Source organism: Ostrea edulis, chromosome 2, assembly GCF_947568905.1.
Source record: "Ostrea edulis chromosome 2, xbOstEdul1.1, whole genome shotgun sequence".
Taxonomy (NCBI): domain Eukaryota; kingdom Metazoa; phylum Mollusca; class Bivalvia; order Ostreida; family Ostreidae; genus Ostrea; species Ostrea edulis.
In genome coordinates, this window is record NC_079165.1 from 46,440,335 (window position 1) to 46,460,509 (window position 20,175).

Here is a 20,175-nt window from a genome sequence, read left to right on the forward strand (position 1 = left end):
GAGGATTTAGTCGAACAAATTACGTGTATGTACCCTACATATACAGAACATTAATCAAATAAAGGGGCAAAACTCCTGCATGAGAGGTTGAAATGGATCAGAAGAGTGACCCACGTGACAGAGAAATGAAAACAGACACAGAAATCCCCGAACAGACGGACGGACGTACATAAGATACCACTGTACGTACGATGATGTGTCCACTCTGAAATTTAAAATATTTACACCAGAAGGACAAAATGGCGATGTTTGTTTTTGTATTTCTACTGCTGAGAGTTCTTGAGTATTGCTGGGGAAATAGTAATGAAATGCAGACTTGAGATTTAAATTCAAGGTGAATTTTTTTAATATAGACTTGAAAGCGGAGACGATAGAGGTCGCTGCTTTAGAAAATCGTGTTGTAAAAGTGAAGTCGATGTACATAAAAATAAACCAATAAAAGATAAAAACCATGTAGTGTAGGCTGGGAATGTACAGTGGTTATGTTATAATATTAACCATGTATTGTAGGCTGGGAATGTACAGTGGTTATATTATTATAATAGTATTCGATTGAATGTGAATAAAAGTAGTCTCTGGGGAAAAAATCTTTATTTGTTTGAAAAAGTTATAAGAGAGATTCTAATTGTTTATTTTATGTCGTATTCCATATATCCCCGAATGAAAGATGTGTTTTCTCGTTGGAACATTGAATTTTTAAAGAGCAATAAAGCTTGACGCACTGAGAAATCCGGTTTTGTATGCAGTACATGTACGTATTTCGACATCTCGCGTGTTTTTGACGGGAATACCCTCCTTCGTTGCAGACTGTCTTATGTTTACACCTGTAATATAATGCTTTAATGTTGACTGTATATGGAACTAGTCCAAGTGATTATGTATCACCAGAACGTGACTCACAGTATCTCTACGATAAATCTTAAAAGGATGTGTATACAGAGACGAACGTCTACTTAAAAAAAGATGGGGGATGTTCACGCTTCTCAAAATGTTTACTTAAATTCCCAATCCATTTTGAATTTGATATACAAGCATCATTATTATTTTTATCAACGAGAAAAGTCATTGATATAATGTTCAATAGGTCATAGGGCTTATAACCTGTCTATTTCTAGATACTGTTTTACATAGTAAATTTTATCAATGAGACAGTAACTAATTCTCTAATATTTTGAAATTGCATTTTGAAAACATTTGAGCTTCGTATTACTGAGGTTGATATACAATTTTAATCAACGGTTGAGTTCCTTCGCAATCTCAATTTTCTATAGTTTGATTGATCTAAAAATATTATATTGAGAAACTCAATAGGATCGGGCAACAGGCATAGCCTTTGTAGGCCCTCTCCCAAATACGAAGGTCAAGTACAAAGGTATGATTGATAAACGGGATTCTTTGAAGATGTAACAACATTGTAATGAGATTTATATGAAAATAGTTGATAAGAATTTTGCTATGAAATCTATGAAATGATTTTTACAGATCAACATGTTCTACACGTACACTTACAAAAATAAAACCACTTGCAGTCACACACATACGTATAATATAGACCAACACTAACCCTCCACTTACAGTCACACACATACGTATAATATAGACCAACACTAACCCTCCACCTACAGTCACACACATACATATAATATAGATCAATACTAACCCTCCACCTACAGTCACACACATACATATAATATAGATCAATACTAACCCTCCACCTACAGTCACACACATACGTATAATATAGATCAATACTAACCCTCCACCTACAATCACACACATACGTATAATATAGATCAATACTAACCCTCCACCTACAGTCACACACATACGTATAATATAGATCAACACTAACCCTCCACTTACAGTCACACACATACGTATAATATAGATCAATACTAATCCTCCACCTACAGTCACACACATACATATAATATAGATCAATACTAATCCTCCACCTACAGTCACACACATACATATAATATAGATCAATACTAACCCTCCACCTACAGTCACACACATACGTATAATATAGATCAATACTAACCCTCCACCTACAGTCACACACATACGTATAATATAGACCAACACTAACCCTCCACTTACAGTCACACACATACGTATAATATAGACCAACACTAACCCTCCACTTACAGTCACACACATACGTATAATATAGACCAACACTAACCCTCCACCTACAGTCACACACATACATATAATATAGATCAATACTAACCCTCCACCTACAGTCACACACATACGTATAATATAGATCAATACTAACCCTCCACCTACAGTCACACACATACGTATAATATAGATCAATACTAACCCTCCACCTACAGTCACACACATACGTATAATATAGATCAACACTAACCCTCCACTTACAGTCACACACATACGTATAATATAGATCAATACTAATCCTCCACCTACAGTCACACACATACATATAATATAGATCAATACTAACCCTCCACCTACAGTCACACACATACGTATAATATAGATCAATACTAACCCTCCACCTACAGTCACACACATACGTATAATATAGATCAATACTAACCCTCCACCTACAGTCACACACATACGTATAATATAGACCAACACTAACCCTCCACTTACAGTCACACACATACGTATAATATAGACCAACACTAACCCTCCACTTACAGTCACACACATACGTATAATATAGACCAACACTAACCCTCCACCTACAGTCACACACATACGTATAATATAGACCAACACTAACCCTCCACCTACAGTCACACACATACGTATAATATAGACCAATACTGATATAGATCAACCCAGCCCGTTGGAAGAAAATAAATAAATAAATTTTAAAAGTGCAAAAATTCACATGTACCAAAGTGCTTAGAAGATTTAATGTAGTTATGAACATAAGAAATAATTTTGCAATTCAAGTTGCATGTATATATATGAATACTCAGAACTACCATATAGGAACACCAATGTCATGAAAATTTTATATAGTTCCACATATATCACTAAAATATAGCCTTCTTGTGAACGAAACGAATTTATACCTTGCATAACAAAGTTTTATCATGGTGTTTAAATTCCAAATCATCCTTAATCCACAGGGTGTAATTGTTTACACTGTCAAAATGCGTGTTTCGATAAAAGAAACAGAATTTATTTCTACTTTAATGTGGATTTTCCACTTGATTTATTGTGATGGATCTTGAAGTAGACACCAACCATGTAACTCTTGCTATCAAGTGTAGAACTGTGATATCAAGTGTAGAATATCTTATACAAGTTAACTGTGATGTCAAGTGTAGAATATCTGATACAAGTTAACTGTTATATCAAGTGTAGAATTGTGATATCAAGTGTAGAACTATGATATCTAGTGTAGAACTGTGATATCTAGTGCAGAACTATGATATCAAGTGTAGAACTGTGATATCAAGTGTAGAACTGTGATATCAAGTGTAGAATATCTTATACAAGTTAACTGTGCTATCAAGTGTAGAATATCTGATACAAGTTAACTGTGATATCAAGTGTAGAATTGTGATATCAAGTGTAGAACTATGATATCTAGTGTAGAACTGTGATATCTAGTGTAGAACTGTGATATCAAGTGTAGAATATCTTATACAACTTAACTGTGATATCAAGTGTAGAACTGATATCAAGTGTAGAATATCTGATACAAGTTAACTGTGATATCAAGTGTAGAATATCTGATACAATTTAACTGTGATATCAAGTGTATAATATTTGATACAAGTTAATAACTGTGATATCAAATGTAGAATATTCGATACAAGTTAACTGTGATATCAAGTGTAGAATATCTGATACAAGTTAACTGTGATATCAAGTATAGAATATCTGATACAAGTTATTCTGTGGAATGCCAGTAGACCTGTCGTTGTTATTGATGAAAATGCATTGATATACATTAGGCCTATATCTAAAGATTTCAAATCTAATGCGGACGGTAGCCCACTTTGATGAGATACGCATTCAGACAGGATTGAAAGACCTGCCATGGAGCTCTGCTTTTGAATAACGATGTGTAATCATTCTCAAGAAGACACTCGGCATCCATTTCATTTTGAAAGAGAATGCATATTTTGTCACTTCCGCTTCATTGATAAGGGACTAGAGTGCAAGTTCCTAGGAAATAAATTTCAACGCACACATAAATACAATCTGGATTTCAAGTTCAAGTGAATAGTTGTTTGTTTTATATACTCTTCACGATTACTGAAACTGGTATCACAATATGTCATTAGGTACGTACACACATTATATTTCATCTTTCGTTGGTTGTTTGTTGAAATGCTGTGTACCATAGATCTTGCAGTACTATGTTGCCACTATTAGATAGTATATATTTAATTTACTCCAGTTGGTGTTGATTTCATTAATTGATTAATGAAATCACCAGCCGGGAACTATTGAATAATGGGGCAATCCCATAATAAGTGATAAATTGTTCTCTGTGTTTTAGCTCACCTGAGCTGAAAGCTCAAGTGAGCTTTTCTAATCGCATGTTGTCTGTCCGTCTGTCTGTAAACTTTTCACACTTTCGACTTCTCCAGAGCCACTGGGCCAATTTCAACCAAACTTGACAAAAAGCATCCTTGGTTGAAGGGCTTTCAAGTTTGTTCAAATGAAGGACCATGTCCCCTTCAAAGGGGAGATAATCACAAAAATAGGATGGGGTAATTTAAAAATCTTCTCAAGAACCACTAATCCAGAAGAGCGACATTTACCTAAAAACTTCCTGACATAGTGCAGATTCAAGTTTGTTAAAATCATGACCCCCGGGGGTAGGATGGGGCCACAATACGAAATCAAAGTTTTACATACAAATATATAGGAAAATCTTTAAAAATATTCTTCCCAAGAACCACTGGGCTAGGAAAGCATAAATTTACATTAAAAGCTCTCTGACATAATGCAGATTCAAGGTTGTTCAAATCATGGCCTCCAGGGGTAGGATGGGACCACAATAGGGGATAAAAATTTTTACATATAAATATATGGAGAAAATCTTCTCAAGAACCATTGGGCCAAAGAAGTTTACATTTACAAGAAAGCTTCCTGACATAGTGCAGATTCAAGTGTGTAAAAATCATGGCCCCTGGGGGTAGGTTGGGGCCACAATAGGGATCAAAGTTGCGATGTTGCCCAGGCTTCTTTTTTTAGGGGGGTGGGGGAGGGTATGGTCGGTTTTTACATAGTAAATTTGACTACAGCTTATTCTGTTTACTTGATCTGGATAGTGGGCTCACAGTGGGGTGACATAAAATGCTTACTCCCCCTAGGCACCTGATCCCAGCTCTGGTGTTTCCTGTGTCCATGTTTGCCTTGTATTTAATTTTGTATTCTTTATAGGCATATAAGATGAGAGTAATCACTGATATTTCATGTATAACAATTAAAAATTACGTGTTTTCGTTAGTATCGTCACATGTAATTTGCACACAACAATGCGATACACCAGACGTTTATTGGCGTCATACCAAACCAGTAGGAATTTGTAATAAAGTAAACTCAAAGTACATTTGGATATGAAATTCTCAAACTCGTGATAAGGCTATAATACGTTTCCAGTCAGCATGCATAATTCAGCCTCTGTTGTTACCCTGTCATCAAGTAAAGCATAGCCCTGGTCCATGCACTCCCAACATTTCTTGTAGGGGCGAAACAGGGTCAACATGCATTCGTGTGTGACAGCTGTGATGAATGGTACCAAAGCAACACCGGGTGATTATATTTGTTTGTAAACTCACTAGCTTTGTGAGTTTGAAGTTCTAATGCTTCCAAATATAGTAAACTATATGAATTCAGCCGTCAGCAAAAGTTTTGAGAAATTGTGCGCTGTCCCAGCTCTCTTTGCAGTCCACTCTCACCAAACTTTGGAACACAAACATTAACCTCCGAAGGAAGCACCATATCTCTACGCAAGCATTCGGACTGTGCAAAGCACTGTCAACAACGATGGTAAATTTTCAGAACAAGTACTCATTCGGTCGCAGTTGCCAAGTGGTTAAGGACGCTTGCTCCGCAACCGTGAGACCCGGGTACGATTCTCAACCGTGAGACCCGAGTACGATTCTCAACCGTGAGGCCCGGGTACGATTCTCAACCGTGAAGCCCGGGTACGATTCTCAACCGTGAAGCCCGGGTACGATTCTCAACCGTGAAGCCCGGGTACGATTCTCAACTGGCCCCGCGTTAAACCTAAGACGTTTAGCAAACTGTTCCTTGTCCCGGCATTAAAAGTGAAAGTCATGGGTCTTTCCAATATGACCATAAAAACGGGTCTCGTGTCACGGTAGATGTCATGATAAATAACGTGAGCACCAAATATAAGTCAAATGACTATTGTTGTGGCACTTCACCTGAACCTGGTCACGTCTCTGCATGAGAGACAAATTCTACAATGTAACGTAACACTTTCCCCCAAAATACAAATAAAGCATAAATTTCAATGTTTCAACAAAGATAGCTGATGTGAATGTAGACGAGTACTGATTGTAGTTTAAAACGGTCGACCTTGTATGTGCTCCGTTTGATACAAACAATGTTATGCTAAATTGAATTGCAGCAGCAGGTTCAATCTATCTAAAAGAGCATGCTCAATAAGTTACGGAAAAGTCAATAGATTGTTAGATCCTAAGTGTTCAAACTCATCAGTATCCCTTTGCTATGCCCAGTTGTTGAAACATCTGGTCAGTGCTGTTGTTTAGCAACACACTTGAGGTAAGTTGATCCTTGACTTATATTTCGCCAGCAACCCATCACTTGTAGAGAGGTACAAGTACAAAATTACACCTCATGTTAATGACTATGGTGCCATCCCATAATTCTATGGAATCATCTACGATAACAACCACTCATGTCTCATAATGGAACTCTCAATAAAACTCTCCCCTTGCTCTTTTAAAAATATACCAACCATCCCTGACGCTGGAATAGTTGTTTCTAATTCTTAAAAAGAAAAAGAGAGACAAGAGGTGGGTTTGGGTTTTTTTACAGACATGTGCAAATAACACATATTTGCTTGATACATGGCCACACGAGCATCATCGAACATTTTGAAAGTTAATCCTTCTCATTCTTGACCCCAGCGCCGCATCAAACCTAAGGTGTTTAACGTCGCAGAAGGATAAAACGTATGCTCAACTAGGACCTGAGGTAACCCGAAAATAGTTCTCCAAAATGTGTGTATTAATGAGCACTTATGGAACTCTTTTACCAGTGAAGATAAGAATGTAAATCTACTTTTTTCTGCTGCAGAGACGGAAACCGGGAAAGAGAGAATGTCTTTTAAACACAAGAGCATAGGTAGGTTGATATGTCAGATCAGGCCTGTTCGTAGCTCGGTGTGTTTGGGGTAGGGTGGGGTCCCAATATGTTTTACTATAGATAAAAGAGATAATTCTACAGTTGTGCCCCTTCATGAATTTTGCAAGTTTTTTTGTGTTAGTATAGTCTGATATCTCACTTTTTTGTGGATGTTGTGAATGAGCAGGTGACCTTAGGTCCTAGTTGAGCATACGTTTTATCCTTCTGAACGTGGGTAGTGAAGTTAATTCCTCTACATAAAAGAAAAAATTCAACAGGACATAAAAGAAAACAACCTTACCGAAGCTCAACACAAATTCCGTAGCAGACGACATTTAAGTGCCGCAATACAACATTTAATCAAGGGTCTGTCAGAGGTGCAATAACAAACAGATGTAATCCTTTTAATTTTCCGAAAACATTGGACAAAGTTCCCCAGTAAAGATTGCCACATAAATTTCACTAGTACGGAGTCCGTAGTATCGCCTTCAACTGAAGACATAAAACAGCGCGTCGTCGTTGAGGATGGCGCATCAGCGAAGAAATACATAGACTTTGGCCAAAATTTACACCAGAAGTAGTTAGTTCGTCTATTATCCTTTGTTTCATACACCAGAAGTAAATAGATCGTCTATAATCATTTGTTTCATACACCAGAAGTAAATAGATCGTCTATAATCATTTGTTTCATACACCAGAAGTAAATAGATCGTCTATAATCATTTGTTTCATACACCAGAAGTTAGGTCGTCTATTAAGCTGTTTGTGGATGATTGCCTTACCTATCAAAAAGAAGTGCATTTTCTTTTTGAAAAGGCTTAGAAAATGGGAAAGAGACTGGCAGATAACCTTCCGCCCAGAACAGTACACTACAAACCATGTAACACGAGTCCAGTCTAATTACCACTGTCACAGCCATACTCTAGATCTAATTACCACTGTCGCAACCATACTCTAGATCTAATTACCACTGTCACAACCATACTCTAGATCTAATTACCACTGTCACAGCCATACTCTAGATCTAATTACCACTGTCACAGCCATACTCTAGATCTAATTACCACTGTCACAGCCATACTCTAGATCTAATTACCACTATCACAGCCATACTCTAGATCTAATTACCACTGTCACAGCCATACTCTAGATCTAATTACCACTCTCACAGCCATACTCTAGATCTAATTACCACTCTCACAGCCATACTCTAGACCTAATTACCACTCTCACAGCCATACTCTAAAGAACGTTACTAGTAGCAGATAACACAAGTCAGGATCTAACATGGTGGGAATATATCAACATGACCAACACCCAAAAACTTAATTGACCTGCAAGATTTTTGTGAATGAAATGATGTCATGACATAGGCATGTATACATTTCTCATCCGACCTGTCCTTGTCTCTACATCGTGGGACACAGCACAACATCATTTCTAACAAATCGAGAATATACAACGGCAGACCGCCTGATTTACCTCTCGTATTGTTTACAACCGGACCCTGGATAATACAACAGCTGGGATGGAAGACATACAAATACTGGGGACAATGAACACATTTTTCATGTTCATGTAACCACCTGATTTACTATACACAGTTTTCCCCACCGCCAACATCAAGGAATGCAACACCACCAATACTCATATTATGTCAGCAACCATCAGAATGTAAAAGAACATTGATATATATATATATATATATATATATATATATATATATATATATATAATTATTAAACAAATGCTTATTTTAGTAAATGTTGGACTTCTTACATGTTAAACTTACAGAGTGCCTTCAGTACTGTTGATCATATAATTTTATACTTAATAAATTAGAGGTTTTATAGGTGTGTTACGTGTATCTACAAACTGACTCGAATCGTATTCGTCATATAGAAAGTAACAAGTCCACATTAACCGAGAATCCACAATCTTAATGCAGTATGTTGTGATGAACCTCAGGAAGCTCTTGAGGTTTCTCATATATTATTTATGATATAAATTGCATATTATGTGTTATGATATAACATTGCTGATGATGACTGTAAATTGATTTTGTGTGCTGATTACAGGGCGATGTTATATTACTCGTGTCTATAGCATATCACAGTTTAAGACTTACTGAACACGTTTCGACTGAACTATGTCTTTAATGAATGTCATAGTACTTAATGCCCCATCATTTTTATCTGATTATTCTGTACACATAATAGAATAATGAAATAAGTACCATAAACAAATATTGTATTCTTAAAAAATAAAGGTAAAGAGTGAGATTTTTTTTACATTGCAATCTAAGTCTAAAATGCATTGTCCCTAAACATAAAGAAATAAGTAATGATGGATAAGTTGTCCATTATTACGCCTGATATCAAAAGTGAAAGGCACGGGTCTTTTGAGAATGACATTTCAAAACGGAGGTCCCGTGTCACGTCAGGCATTGGCACAAAAAAGAAGCTTGTAAACGCCATGCATGGGTCAAAGTTTTGTGCCATTTTACCTAAAGCTGATGATGTCTCTACATAAGTAAAAAAAAAATATACAACAAAAACAAAACGGAAAAAAAAACCATTCTTTTTCTTTTACCTGAATTTGCAAAGGTAATTTTAAGCATATTCACAGAAACTGTTTAAAACGTTGACAAAAATCGTCACGGTATACATGAATCTTACAGGTTCTACATCAAGTTCATCATCAGTTACCCACAGGTGCTTCTCATTGATTCTCTCCATCACGAGGGAGCGTGGTTCCTCTGTTCAGCAAACTACCATTTCATCAATCGTGGTTAGAGCATCGCGCTCAACATCACACGGCCTCTCACCTGTCGGCGCGGGTTCGAATCCCGCTCGCGCCGGTAAGTGAGAAAGTTTCCCAGTTTACTTTCGGAGGGTCGGTGGTCTCTTTCCAGGTACATTGTATCTGGGTTCTCTCTTCCACCAATAAAAACTGGGCGCCACCAGATAACTGGAAAATGGTTGAGTGTGGCGGAAAACATCAATCAATCAAACGCTTTCTTCGATTAAAGGCATACCTGTTACCGCCGTACGATTACTAAGTGTTGCAGATAGGACTTGTACCGGTGACCTATCTAATACATGTATGTATATCCAAGAAAATGAGAAAAGATTTATAACGCGGGCATCTTCGTCGTAAAGTTTCAAATTGTCATCCTCCGAAACAAGCACGATGTGATTTGATATAACAGGTGTGTATAAAGTATAAACGGTCGGTTACCTTTTACAGTACATACCAGGTAATTAAAGTGTAATGTTTACTGTACATCGTATACAGCATAAAACATCCAGACTGGCATTGTTTTGTCTCTTGTTACCAAAATATATCGGGTGCACGCGGCTTCTTTTCATTGTAAATTCATCGTAAATAAAGTGATAAAAATTATGTACAAAGTTTTACGCCATGCTAGAGGTAAATATATCATCGGAGTTTGCCCTGCTGAGTACACATTGAGGAAATGTAAATAACCTCCGCAAGGGCATGCACATGTGAGATAGTTTCCGGAAGTAAGCAAACCGAAAGTACACCGTTTAGGTAAATTCTTTTTCATTTCTACTATCTACCAGCACTTGTCTATAAATCCAGATAATGTATACTGTCGGCGATGCACATACTTCTTAACAATATAAGTATCATTATCTATATTGCTGTCATTTCATCTTCTTTTCTTTTTAAATACATGTATATTGAATCAAAAAATTTCTACTAAACATGAATGGTCAATGTTCGTTTAACTTTCAGGTAGACAATGGCCAGTGTTAGCGATGGGGTGCCACCACGTAAACACAGACTGTTTGTGGCTGCCATCGACTTCGGTACAACTTATTCTGGTTACGCCTTTTCATCAAAAGACGCTTGGGAGAAAGAACCCCTAAAAATCAGGGCCAACATTTGGAATGCTGGTACTAAAAGTTTACTGTCTACAAAGGCCCCGACTACTCTACTGCTGAAGCCAGACAAGTCCTTTCTTGCATTTGGATACGAGGCTGAAACCCTGTACTCTGACATGGCGGACGAAGATGAAGACTTCATGTCGTATTATTACTTCCATTGCTTCAAGATGTTGCTACACAACAACAAAGTAAAAGTTGAAAAGCATTTTTTATGATATCTCTGAGGCTGTTTGTCTGGAACGATGGTCAAATTAGCTATACATACTAATTGCTCTTCATGAATAGCACTAACTATTAAAGGTGCAGAATTTTAATCTTTTTCTTCAAATGCAGAGACATTCTCGAACATATAAATGTATTACTAATTGTATGACTAATTGTAAGACATCATTTTACTTTTCTGTGACAGAAGTTACGAAGGGATGTCGAAATTTTGGATGCAACCGGAAAGAGTCTGGACGCAATGACTGTGTTTAGCTTGTCCATTAAGTTCCTCAAAGACCATCTATTCAACATCCTGTCTGATAATTTTAGTGATATTCAGAAAGATGATATTCATTATGTTCTGACAGTTCCAGCAATTTGGGATGACAACGCTAAGCAGTTCATGCGAGAGGCAGCTGTTAAGGCAAGTCCATATTATATATATCCGTGTTATGTAACACACAATTTGTTTGGCAATACATAAATTTATCTGCTATAAAGATCGATCGCTTTTCAGTTACATATGGAAAAGTTTTAGAGAAATGCCAGTCAAATTGCTTCAACTCACCACAACTGGTATTCCGGTAACTTGCCACAATATTGTTGAATGTGAATGCGTTAAAAGGAAAATACTATTGATATAGAGAATGACAATATTTTATGATAATTACGATATCTTATCATAGCTTCATTGAAAACTCGTGACAGTGACTCGGTTTGACACAATTTTAAAAAGTCTGGGAAAGCCCACATTCTTATGACTTTAGGCTCAACAGAGATGCGAGATGCGGAACTTGAAATACAAAACAAACTATAAATGAAACTATAGATTCTTCATAGGCAAGATTTCTACATTTTAAAATATCTATCCGAAATTGTTCTCAACATAAATACACATGCACTCTGTACTTGTTACAATACAACATCATTTAAATAAAAAAAAATAAACAAGTTGCTCATTTAGGAAGGAACATGATCTTGATGGTGAAGTTTATTTATCTAAAAAAGTCGGACATTTGCAATATTTGCTTTTTGAAAGTGCTTTCTATTTGTAATTTCTATTCTTTCTTTTGAAAGATAGAGATGAAATTTCAAAGGCTATATTGATAAGTGCGATTTAGAGATGTTTGCACAGTAGTTTTGATTTTAATATACAATAGATAACATGGACAAATTTTCAAAATTTAGGCAGGAATATCAAAAGAACAGTTAACTATAGCTCTGGAGCCAGAAGTTGCTTCCATATACTGTCAATTTCTGCCAGTACAACGTCAAAGACTAGAAGGCGGGGCGTCATTTCTAGACGTTGCCAAATCGGGGTCAAAGTTCATGGTGGTTGATCTCGGAGGTGGGTAAACAATTACATGTGTTATGTTTATGTGTCTTAATTCAAGTTCACCTTGTAATCATTTCCTTCTCATTGAAGGCGGAACAACTGATATTACCCTACACGAGCGTTGTAAAGGTGGAAAGCTAAGGGAAATCCACCGCGCCACGGGAGGGCCATGGGGTGGACGAGACATTAACGAGGCGTTTTTCTCCTTCCTCTCAGAATTGTTTGGACAAGATGTGATGGATGATTTCAAAATTCAGCATATGGATGATTATCTAGAATTAGAAAGAGAATTTGAAACTAAAAAACGTGCAATATCATCCGGAAAATCTGGTATGGTTAAAATGACTTTCCCTCTGTCTTTGTTCAACTTAGCACAAACGGCAAGACAAACGAAATCTATTGATGAAATTATCGATAAAAATGCCAGTTACGCTGGGAAAGTTTATCCCAAAACTCAAAAGCTTCAAATTGCGACTGAAGTTTTCAGTTCATTATTCCGTCCTACTCTTGACAATATTGCTGATCACATTAAAACAATCCTGAAAGATAAATCCGGTGATGTAGACAATATTCTGATTGTCGGGGGATTTTCCGAGTGTGAACTTTTACAAAAGCAACTGAAGGACACTATAACAAACAAAAAAGTCATTGTTCCTGAAGAAGCAGGACTCGCCGTCTTAAAAGGTGCTGTTCTGTATGGTCATTTACCACAAATGATCACAACTAGAGTAGCACGACATACTTACGGAATTCAAAGTTGGCCGGAGTTCGATCCAAAACTGCATCCACTGTCGAAAAGAGTTGTGATAAATGGCGTCGCAAGATGTAAAGACGCCTTTTTCAAGTATGTAACAATCGGACAAGAAATCAGTCCAGGGTTTCAGTTTTCACAAACTTTCCAAGCCCTGAAGCCGGAAGAAGACACGTTAGAATGTACGATTTATGCTTCCACGGAGGAGAATCCCCGATTTGTCACGGATCAGTCCTGCTCCTGTCTGGGGACACTGACGGTTCCGTTACCAAAGTGCCGGTCGAGTGAACCTTTCGAAATCCAGGAGACAATGGTGTTTGGTGAAACTGAACTTTGTGTGAGAGCAAAAGATATCACCCATAACCGGACATACGACAGTCTCTTTAACTTTTTGGGCACTTGAAAAAAAACCTTTTGTGGCCTAATGATGTAAATGATGATAAAGTTGTATGTCGAATCACCTTACCACATGCCTATTTTTCAAAACATTGAATTTTGAACAACAAACTTCTTTCAGTGTATTTTTGTCATAATATCGACAGATATAGATGAAGACGAGTTGCTGCCCTCTAGATTAAGGACTGCAATACGTGGGCCATAGGCATGTGTTTCTAACAGAAACTAATATCCCAGGTTAAAGTTTCAACCCACACATTCACACCCTTTGCTTAATTATTGTTTTTAAAAACAAAATTTCGTTTTTGCCATTTTGAGGTCTTCACCCCACCCCCTTTCTTGGACGGAAAAGGTACAAACTTGGGTTGCAACCACCCTTTGAAAAAATTCTGAATCCGCCATTGAATTATAAAAATCTGGCAACTTACCAGCTTTAATGTCGTTTTTCATTCCCAAAGCTCACAAATGATGTCCATTTTAAGATATGAACAATATATCACTTCATATGTTGAGCGTTGCTGAGATGAATATGTTGCCATGTAAAGTTCTATGTACAAATGAATAAATTCGCTGATTCCGATAAACAAGCAAGTTCTTATGAATAAAGGTTGCATCATCAAACTTCGATGCAATCAGAACATCGCTCGGCCTTTTCCGTCAATTTCGACTTGACTGAAAAGGACGAGCGATGTTCCGATTGGCACCGTACAATTGCACATGCGCAAGAATGTCTCCACAAGTCTTTCGGACATAGCGGATGCACAGCATAACTCCTCCAGCATCGCATTTAATTTGAAGAGATCCCTCTAAGTGTTAATAATGCTCGATTCCAAGCCTTCTCAATTTAACCCGTCCCTACATGACAAAGAGGCGCGAAGATCCAGGGTTAAGACGCTATTCTATCCATAACATCTGCCCAAAGATTTGTCACGTTATTGGGAGTTGAACTATGTTCAATCTCCCTGGGTCATCACGCACTTTTCTGCGCAGTAATTTGTATTGATTTGTATAGTGGTCGTCAGCGGGGGTTCTGTGTCAGCTGATTTACTCCTAGGTAAATCAACATAAACTTTTATAAACATCCGCCATTAAATAATCCATGTAACTTTTCTGAATTAATCTAATTTTGATAATTGACATGTAAATAAATGCAATGATATTGTATTCAAATCAATTTGAATACAAGATTTCGATCAATTGATACTGATAGACATAGAAAAATAAAAGATAAGGTTGAAAATTGTCGTTTGTAGCGCAGCGTCACCTATAAACATTGATAGGGAAACGAACGACAACTGCACACAAGCCCTATTGACACCGTGGCGCGAAATATCGAATATGGTGCGAAACCTCAGAAAATTTACAAGAAATAACTCTACAACATTGTGTATGTGTATATATTTGGTTTTTTTTAATGTGATATTAAAAAAATGCTTGATGTTACATGTAGATTGAATTAAAACACGTCATTCCCAGTCAACAACTTTCGATTGGGATCGGAATACGAAATAAAATTTCTTATATCCGGTGGCAAAGTGAAACTGCTTCATGCTTCAAGTTATTGAATTACGTAGTAATTGCACGTTACACATTAGAGAACTGTTCCTTTTAATAAAGAAAGTCACAAAATAGATACAAAATGAGTGTACCTTATTCATTACTGTTACCGAGCTTTCGTCGACTATAATCTCGAAATGGCGTGTTTCGCTGCGCTTGATGACGGTAAGGTCCACATTTTCTACGTGAGTAGTGTGATATTTGTTTATGAATTTTTTGCGCATACATGGTATGTCTCGGCTAGGAATAATGGAAACTTTCTCACCTATGTATGTAAAGACATATTAATCTCTATTTTTAAAAATGTAGAACACTTTTATCAAATGACAATGTTTGAAAACGCTTAGAGCCCCGATGTCAGAATTTCCTTTTCCAAGACATCAATATGTCAAATTCATTATCCTTTTTGAATAGTATGTACCATATTTTGTACCAGTTATCCATTTTGAATCCCCTATTACAATGGGATTTTGCTTGACTCTGTAATGTTTGAGTGGATGTCATGAGTGTGTGTCAAACAGAAATTTTAAGAGCATGGGATAAGGTGCTGCCATGTATTACTTCACTATCAAAGTTTAACCCAGTTGCCACAATGTTGAATTTATGCTGCAAAAAGGATTGGAAATTGCTCTGGTCAAAACACATTGTTTATTTGTCTACAAATGAAAGAGACATGAGGATTCTCCCTCACAAACTGAAAAAAAAAAATAGTTATGGATCTTGTACATGTATAGTTTATTAATCACTATAGATTTCCAGCATCACAAGTCTGATTCCACTATATGATTTCCATACTGTCAGGTTCATTCACCCCCTGTTTGAGCCACAGTATAATATCCCAAATACCTTGGCAATAAATAACATTATTTGACTAGTGTTTCATTTTTAGCGGAGTTGCGATGAAGTCGAACTCGGCTTATGATCTGATGAAGTGCCTTTGGGCGGGCACGCATCAACATTTCATTTCCGCACCATAGCTCTTGAGCAAATTATAGGATCTCATTCAAACTTAGATGGATTGTCACCCTCAGTAAGATGAGGAAGCCTATCGATTCTGGGGTCACTAGGTCAAAGGTCAAGGGCTATAAATAGACTGAAATTTGGAGAAAATTTTGTTTTCCGCACCATAGCTCTTGAACGAATTTTTGGATCTCAATCAAACTTAGATCGATTAAGTAAGACAAGAAGCCTATCGATTCCGGGGTCACAAGGTCAAAGTCACAGTGGCTATAAATAGACTGAAATTTGGAGAAAATTTTGTTTTCTGCACTATAATTTTTTAACAAATTATAGGATCTCAATTAAACTTAGATGGATTATCGCCCTTGATGAGACAAAGAAGCCTATTGATTTTGGTCAAGGGTTATAGGTCAAGGTCACAAAGGGTTTAAGTCGGCTGAAATTTATGTACGCAAAATTTTGCTCCCTGCTTGATAATTCTTGAAAACTTTTCTGCCGGTTCCCTCTATGCCCATTCTTGCGCAACTTGGCTTGTGCATTTCCGATGCCCGACAATTTTTAATTTTTTTGCATTTCATTTATTTTGAGTTATTATACAATTATTTACCATTCCATTGATCCTCTACAGGACTGTAGTATACTCAGGTGACAGTTTAGCATATTGGACTACCTTTTCAAGTAATGAATCCTTAGAATTAGCTATAACTAGGATTAAACTTGAATGTATATATACAGGGGAAAAACTTCTTCATAACTGCAAGGCATTGATAACCATATTGATTTGAATGTTTGGGCCATAATATGTGGTCACATTTTTCATGAGAATATAAAGGGGTGAAATTCTAGAAAACAACAACACGACTTCAGTTACTCGAGGAGCGTTGTGGCCCATGGGCCTTCCATTATCCATGTTTACTGTTGTAACGCTTTGAAAAACAACAACAGTTGATTTGTATCTAAAATCATGATAATATTCAGTCATTTATCCCCCTACCCCTTCCAGTGCTATCTTTTCTAACTGAATTTCCACAATGTTCAACTCCCATGAGTACTTTAAGTACTTTGATATGATTATATGGGGCACGCATTCTTCACTGTGACCTTTAGGAAACGATTCACGTCATCTTCATTTCATCTTGAAACCTACTGTTCATGGAAGTGACGAGGGTCAAATACGCATCCTTTGTAACATACCATCATCGTATTTTTAATTCATTGGGATACAAGTATACTAACATATGATGAAAATTAATATTGTTGATTGATAAAACGTCGTCTATGTGTGCAAGTGTTGAAGGTCAAAACAAGATACAACTTATGTAGAAGTTTTTCAATAAATTTTGCTTCATAAGAATACAAAAACATACAGGCACAAATTGTGCCCATGGGGATTCCAACAGATTCTCGTTCTCCAAAGTCTACATAGATTGTCAATGACGAACTTCAACATCGTTTAATATCAACTTCAGCGTACTTGTAGAATGATTTTTAACAAATTTTTGGGATGGCTGATCTCAAAATATGGATATTTAGGAGTTGCATTTTTAGGAACTGAGTAAACTCGGGCGACCTATTGCGTCCCTTCCAATTCTTTTCAAATTTGTTATGAAGCATCTTTGGGACAAGGGGGACTCAGGACTCCTGCACCCCTGGGGCCTTAGGAGCGGGACAATAACTGCCAAAAATTGACCAATTTTTGAAACCTTCTCTACAACTGCACATGTGTAAGAAAAAATAAATGCATAGTGATGTAGAACAGAAAGGCTTCTAACAAAATTGTAATTTTCACGATGGTTCCGATTCCAGAGCAGGGCCATACTTAGCATATACTGTAGTATTTATGTGTAAAACATTTAAACAATCTTTTCTTTAATGCTATTGCTATTAAATTGAAACTCAATGGATATTTAGAATGAACGGGTAGCCCTTGACCAAAATTGTAAATCTTATTATCCCACAGGTAGGGGTTTGGAATTAGGATGGGGCCAAAATGGTCAGTGGTTAAATGTGTTAACAATTGAACGTTTTAACTTTTTCTTTTCAATGGTTTGGAGCATCTTTGAAACAAGGGTGACATAGATTGTAAATTTGAGGACTCTTGCACCCCTGGGGCCTTAGGAGCGGGGCGAAAACTGCCCAACATTGTCCAATTTTCAAAAATCTTCTCTACAACCGCATTCTGTAAGAAAAACTAAATGCATGGTGATGGAGAGCAGGAATACCTCTACCAAAACTGTTAGTTTCATGATCCCCGCGGTAGAGATGCTGACTCCGGGGGGGGGGGGGGGGGGGGGACCAAACTTGGTATATAGTATTTGTGCGTAAAACATTTTAAAAAGCATTGGTACTGAATGGAAACGAAATGGATATTCAGAATGAACAGGTAGCCCTTTACCAAAATTATAAATTTCATGATCCCAGGGGTCAGGGTTTTGGTATCAGGATGGAGCCAAAGTGGTCAGTGATATAAAATGTGTTAACAATTGAACATTTTTAACTCCTTCTTAATTACTACCTTTCCAATTCTTTTTAAATTTGGTATGAAACATCTTTGGGACAAGGGGGGGGGATTTCAGGACACCTGCACCCGGAGAGGAGGGGGGGGGGCTTAGGGACGGGGCAAATCTGCTTAAAATTGACCAATTTTCAAAAATCCTCTCTACAATCGCATGTCTTGAAAATTTACAATTCATGTCATATGAATGACACCCCCCCCCCCCCCCCCCCCATTTTTTCGAAAGAACACAAAACAAACGAGCGTTCTCTGGACTTGTATAATGCACATTACGTAAGCTAGGGTGTCGTACAAGACTTGTTGAATTGATCTAGTAATCTAGTAAGCATATACTTATCAGGACTTGCATATAACATCAACATCTTGTGTATTAGTTTTCTCAGGTGCACTCATAAAATCATATTCGCTAGCCAAGGGGGACGATACACGAGGAACACCGTGTATCGTCCCCCTTGGCTAGCGAAGCTGTCATGAAATGGACAATAGAGAACTTGAAAACTCTATAAAAAAAAAAAAAACAAAAAAAAAACAAAAAAACAAAAAAAAAAACAAGAAAAACCCACAAAAGTCGGTCATGTACAGATTCTCCGAGATCAGACCAGGTAACAAAAGCCTATTGCATTAACTCTCCTGGGAACCACCTTAGTCTGTATTTTCCAAATGTAAAACATCAAATCACAATTATGCCCCCTTCCTCCTTTTTGAAACAGGGTTCAGATGTGAACAACTAACTTGAAACTTCACTGCATTGCTTGATCTGTGTTTGAAGTAAGTTAAATATATGCCAAGTATACTATGCCAACTTTTAAAATAAAATTCTTTGATTGCTTATTTGATAGCATTAAATTACGTCACGAATAAGACTTTCCCACCTTTTCTTCAAAGAGAGCTTGATAACTTGGATTTCATCCATATTATTGCTTAGGAAAAGGCCCGACGCGGATCCAGAAATTTTTTCCAGGGGGGAGGGGGGGGGGTCGAACCTTTTCACAAAATCGAACCCGTGATATAATGTTCAACCCTTTATTTTCCAACTCTCGAAGGAAACGCTCTATATAACCACTGCACCACGCGGGCGACCTTTTTGTCGTGTATTGATGTTTTCTGGTAGGAAGTGTTATTTAGCTAAAGAGACTTGACTGAAATAATCTTCGTTTTCCTTGCCTGCTAAATGATTGTTCAATTTCCTTTT

General features: G+C 37.1%; 2 protein-coding genes across 4 annotated transcripts in view; both read left to right on the forward strand.

The window, feature by feature from the left end:
- Positions 1–20,175, forward strand: part of LOC130051710 (minichromosome maintenance domain-containing protein 2-like) — a 165,082-nt gene that overhangs the window by 142,284 nt on the left and 2,623 nt on the right. The window lies entirely within an intron of this gene.
- Positions 10,676–14,062, forward strand: LOC130051709 (heat shock 70 kDa protein 12A-like). Of its 3 annotated transcripts, none has more exons than XM_056154207.1 (5): positions 10,676–10,905; positions 11,113–11,452; positions 11,674–11,896; positions 12,661–12,816; positions 12,895–14,062. In XM_056154207.1, the coding sequence occupies exons 2-5, from the start codon at positions 11,120–11,122 to the stop codon at positions 13,956–13,958; spliced, it is 1,776 nt and encodes a 591-aa protein (XP_056010182.1). In that variant the 5' UTR covers positions 10,676–10,905; positions 11,113–11,119; the 3' UTR covers positions 13,959–14,062. The 3 variants fall into 3 exon arrangements, with proteins under 3 accessions (XP_056010182.1, XP_056010183.1, XP_056010184.1); XM_056154208.1 differs by having other exon boundaries at positions 10,897–10,961; XM_056154209.1 differs by having other exon boundaries at positions 10,904–11,000.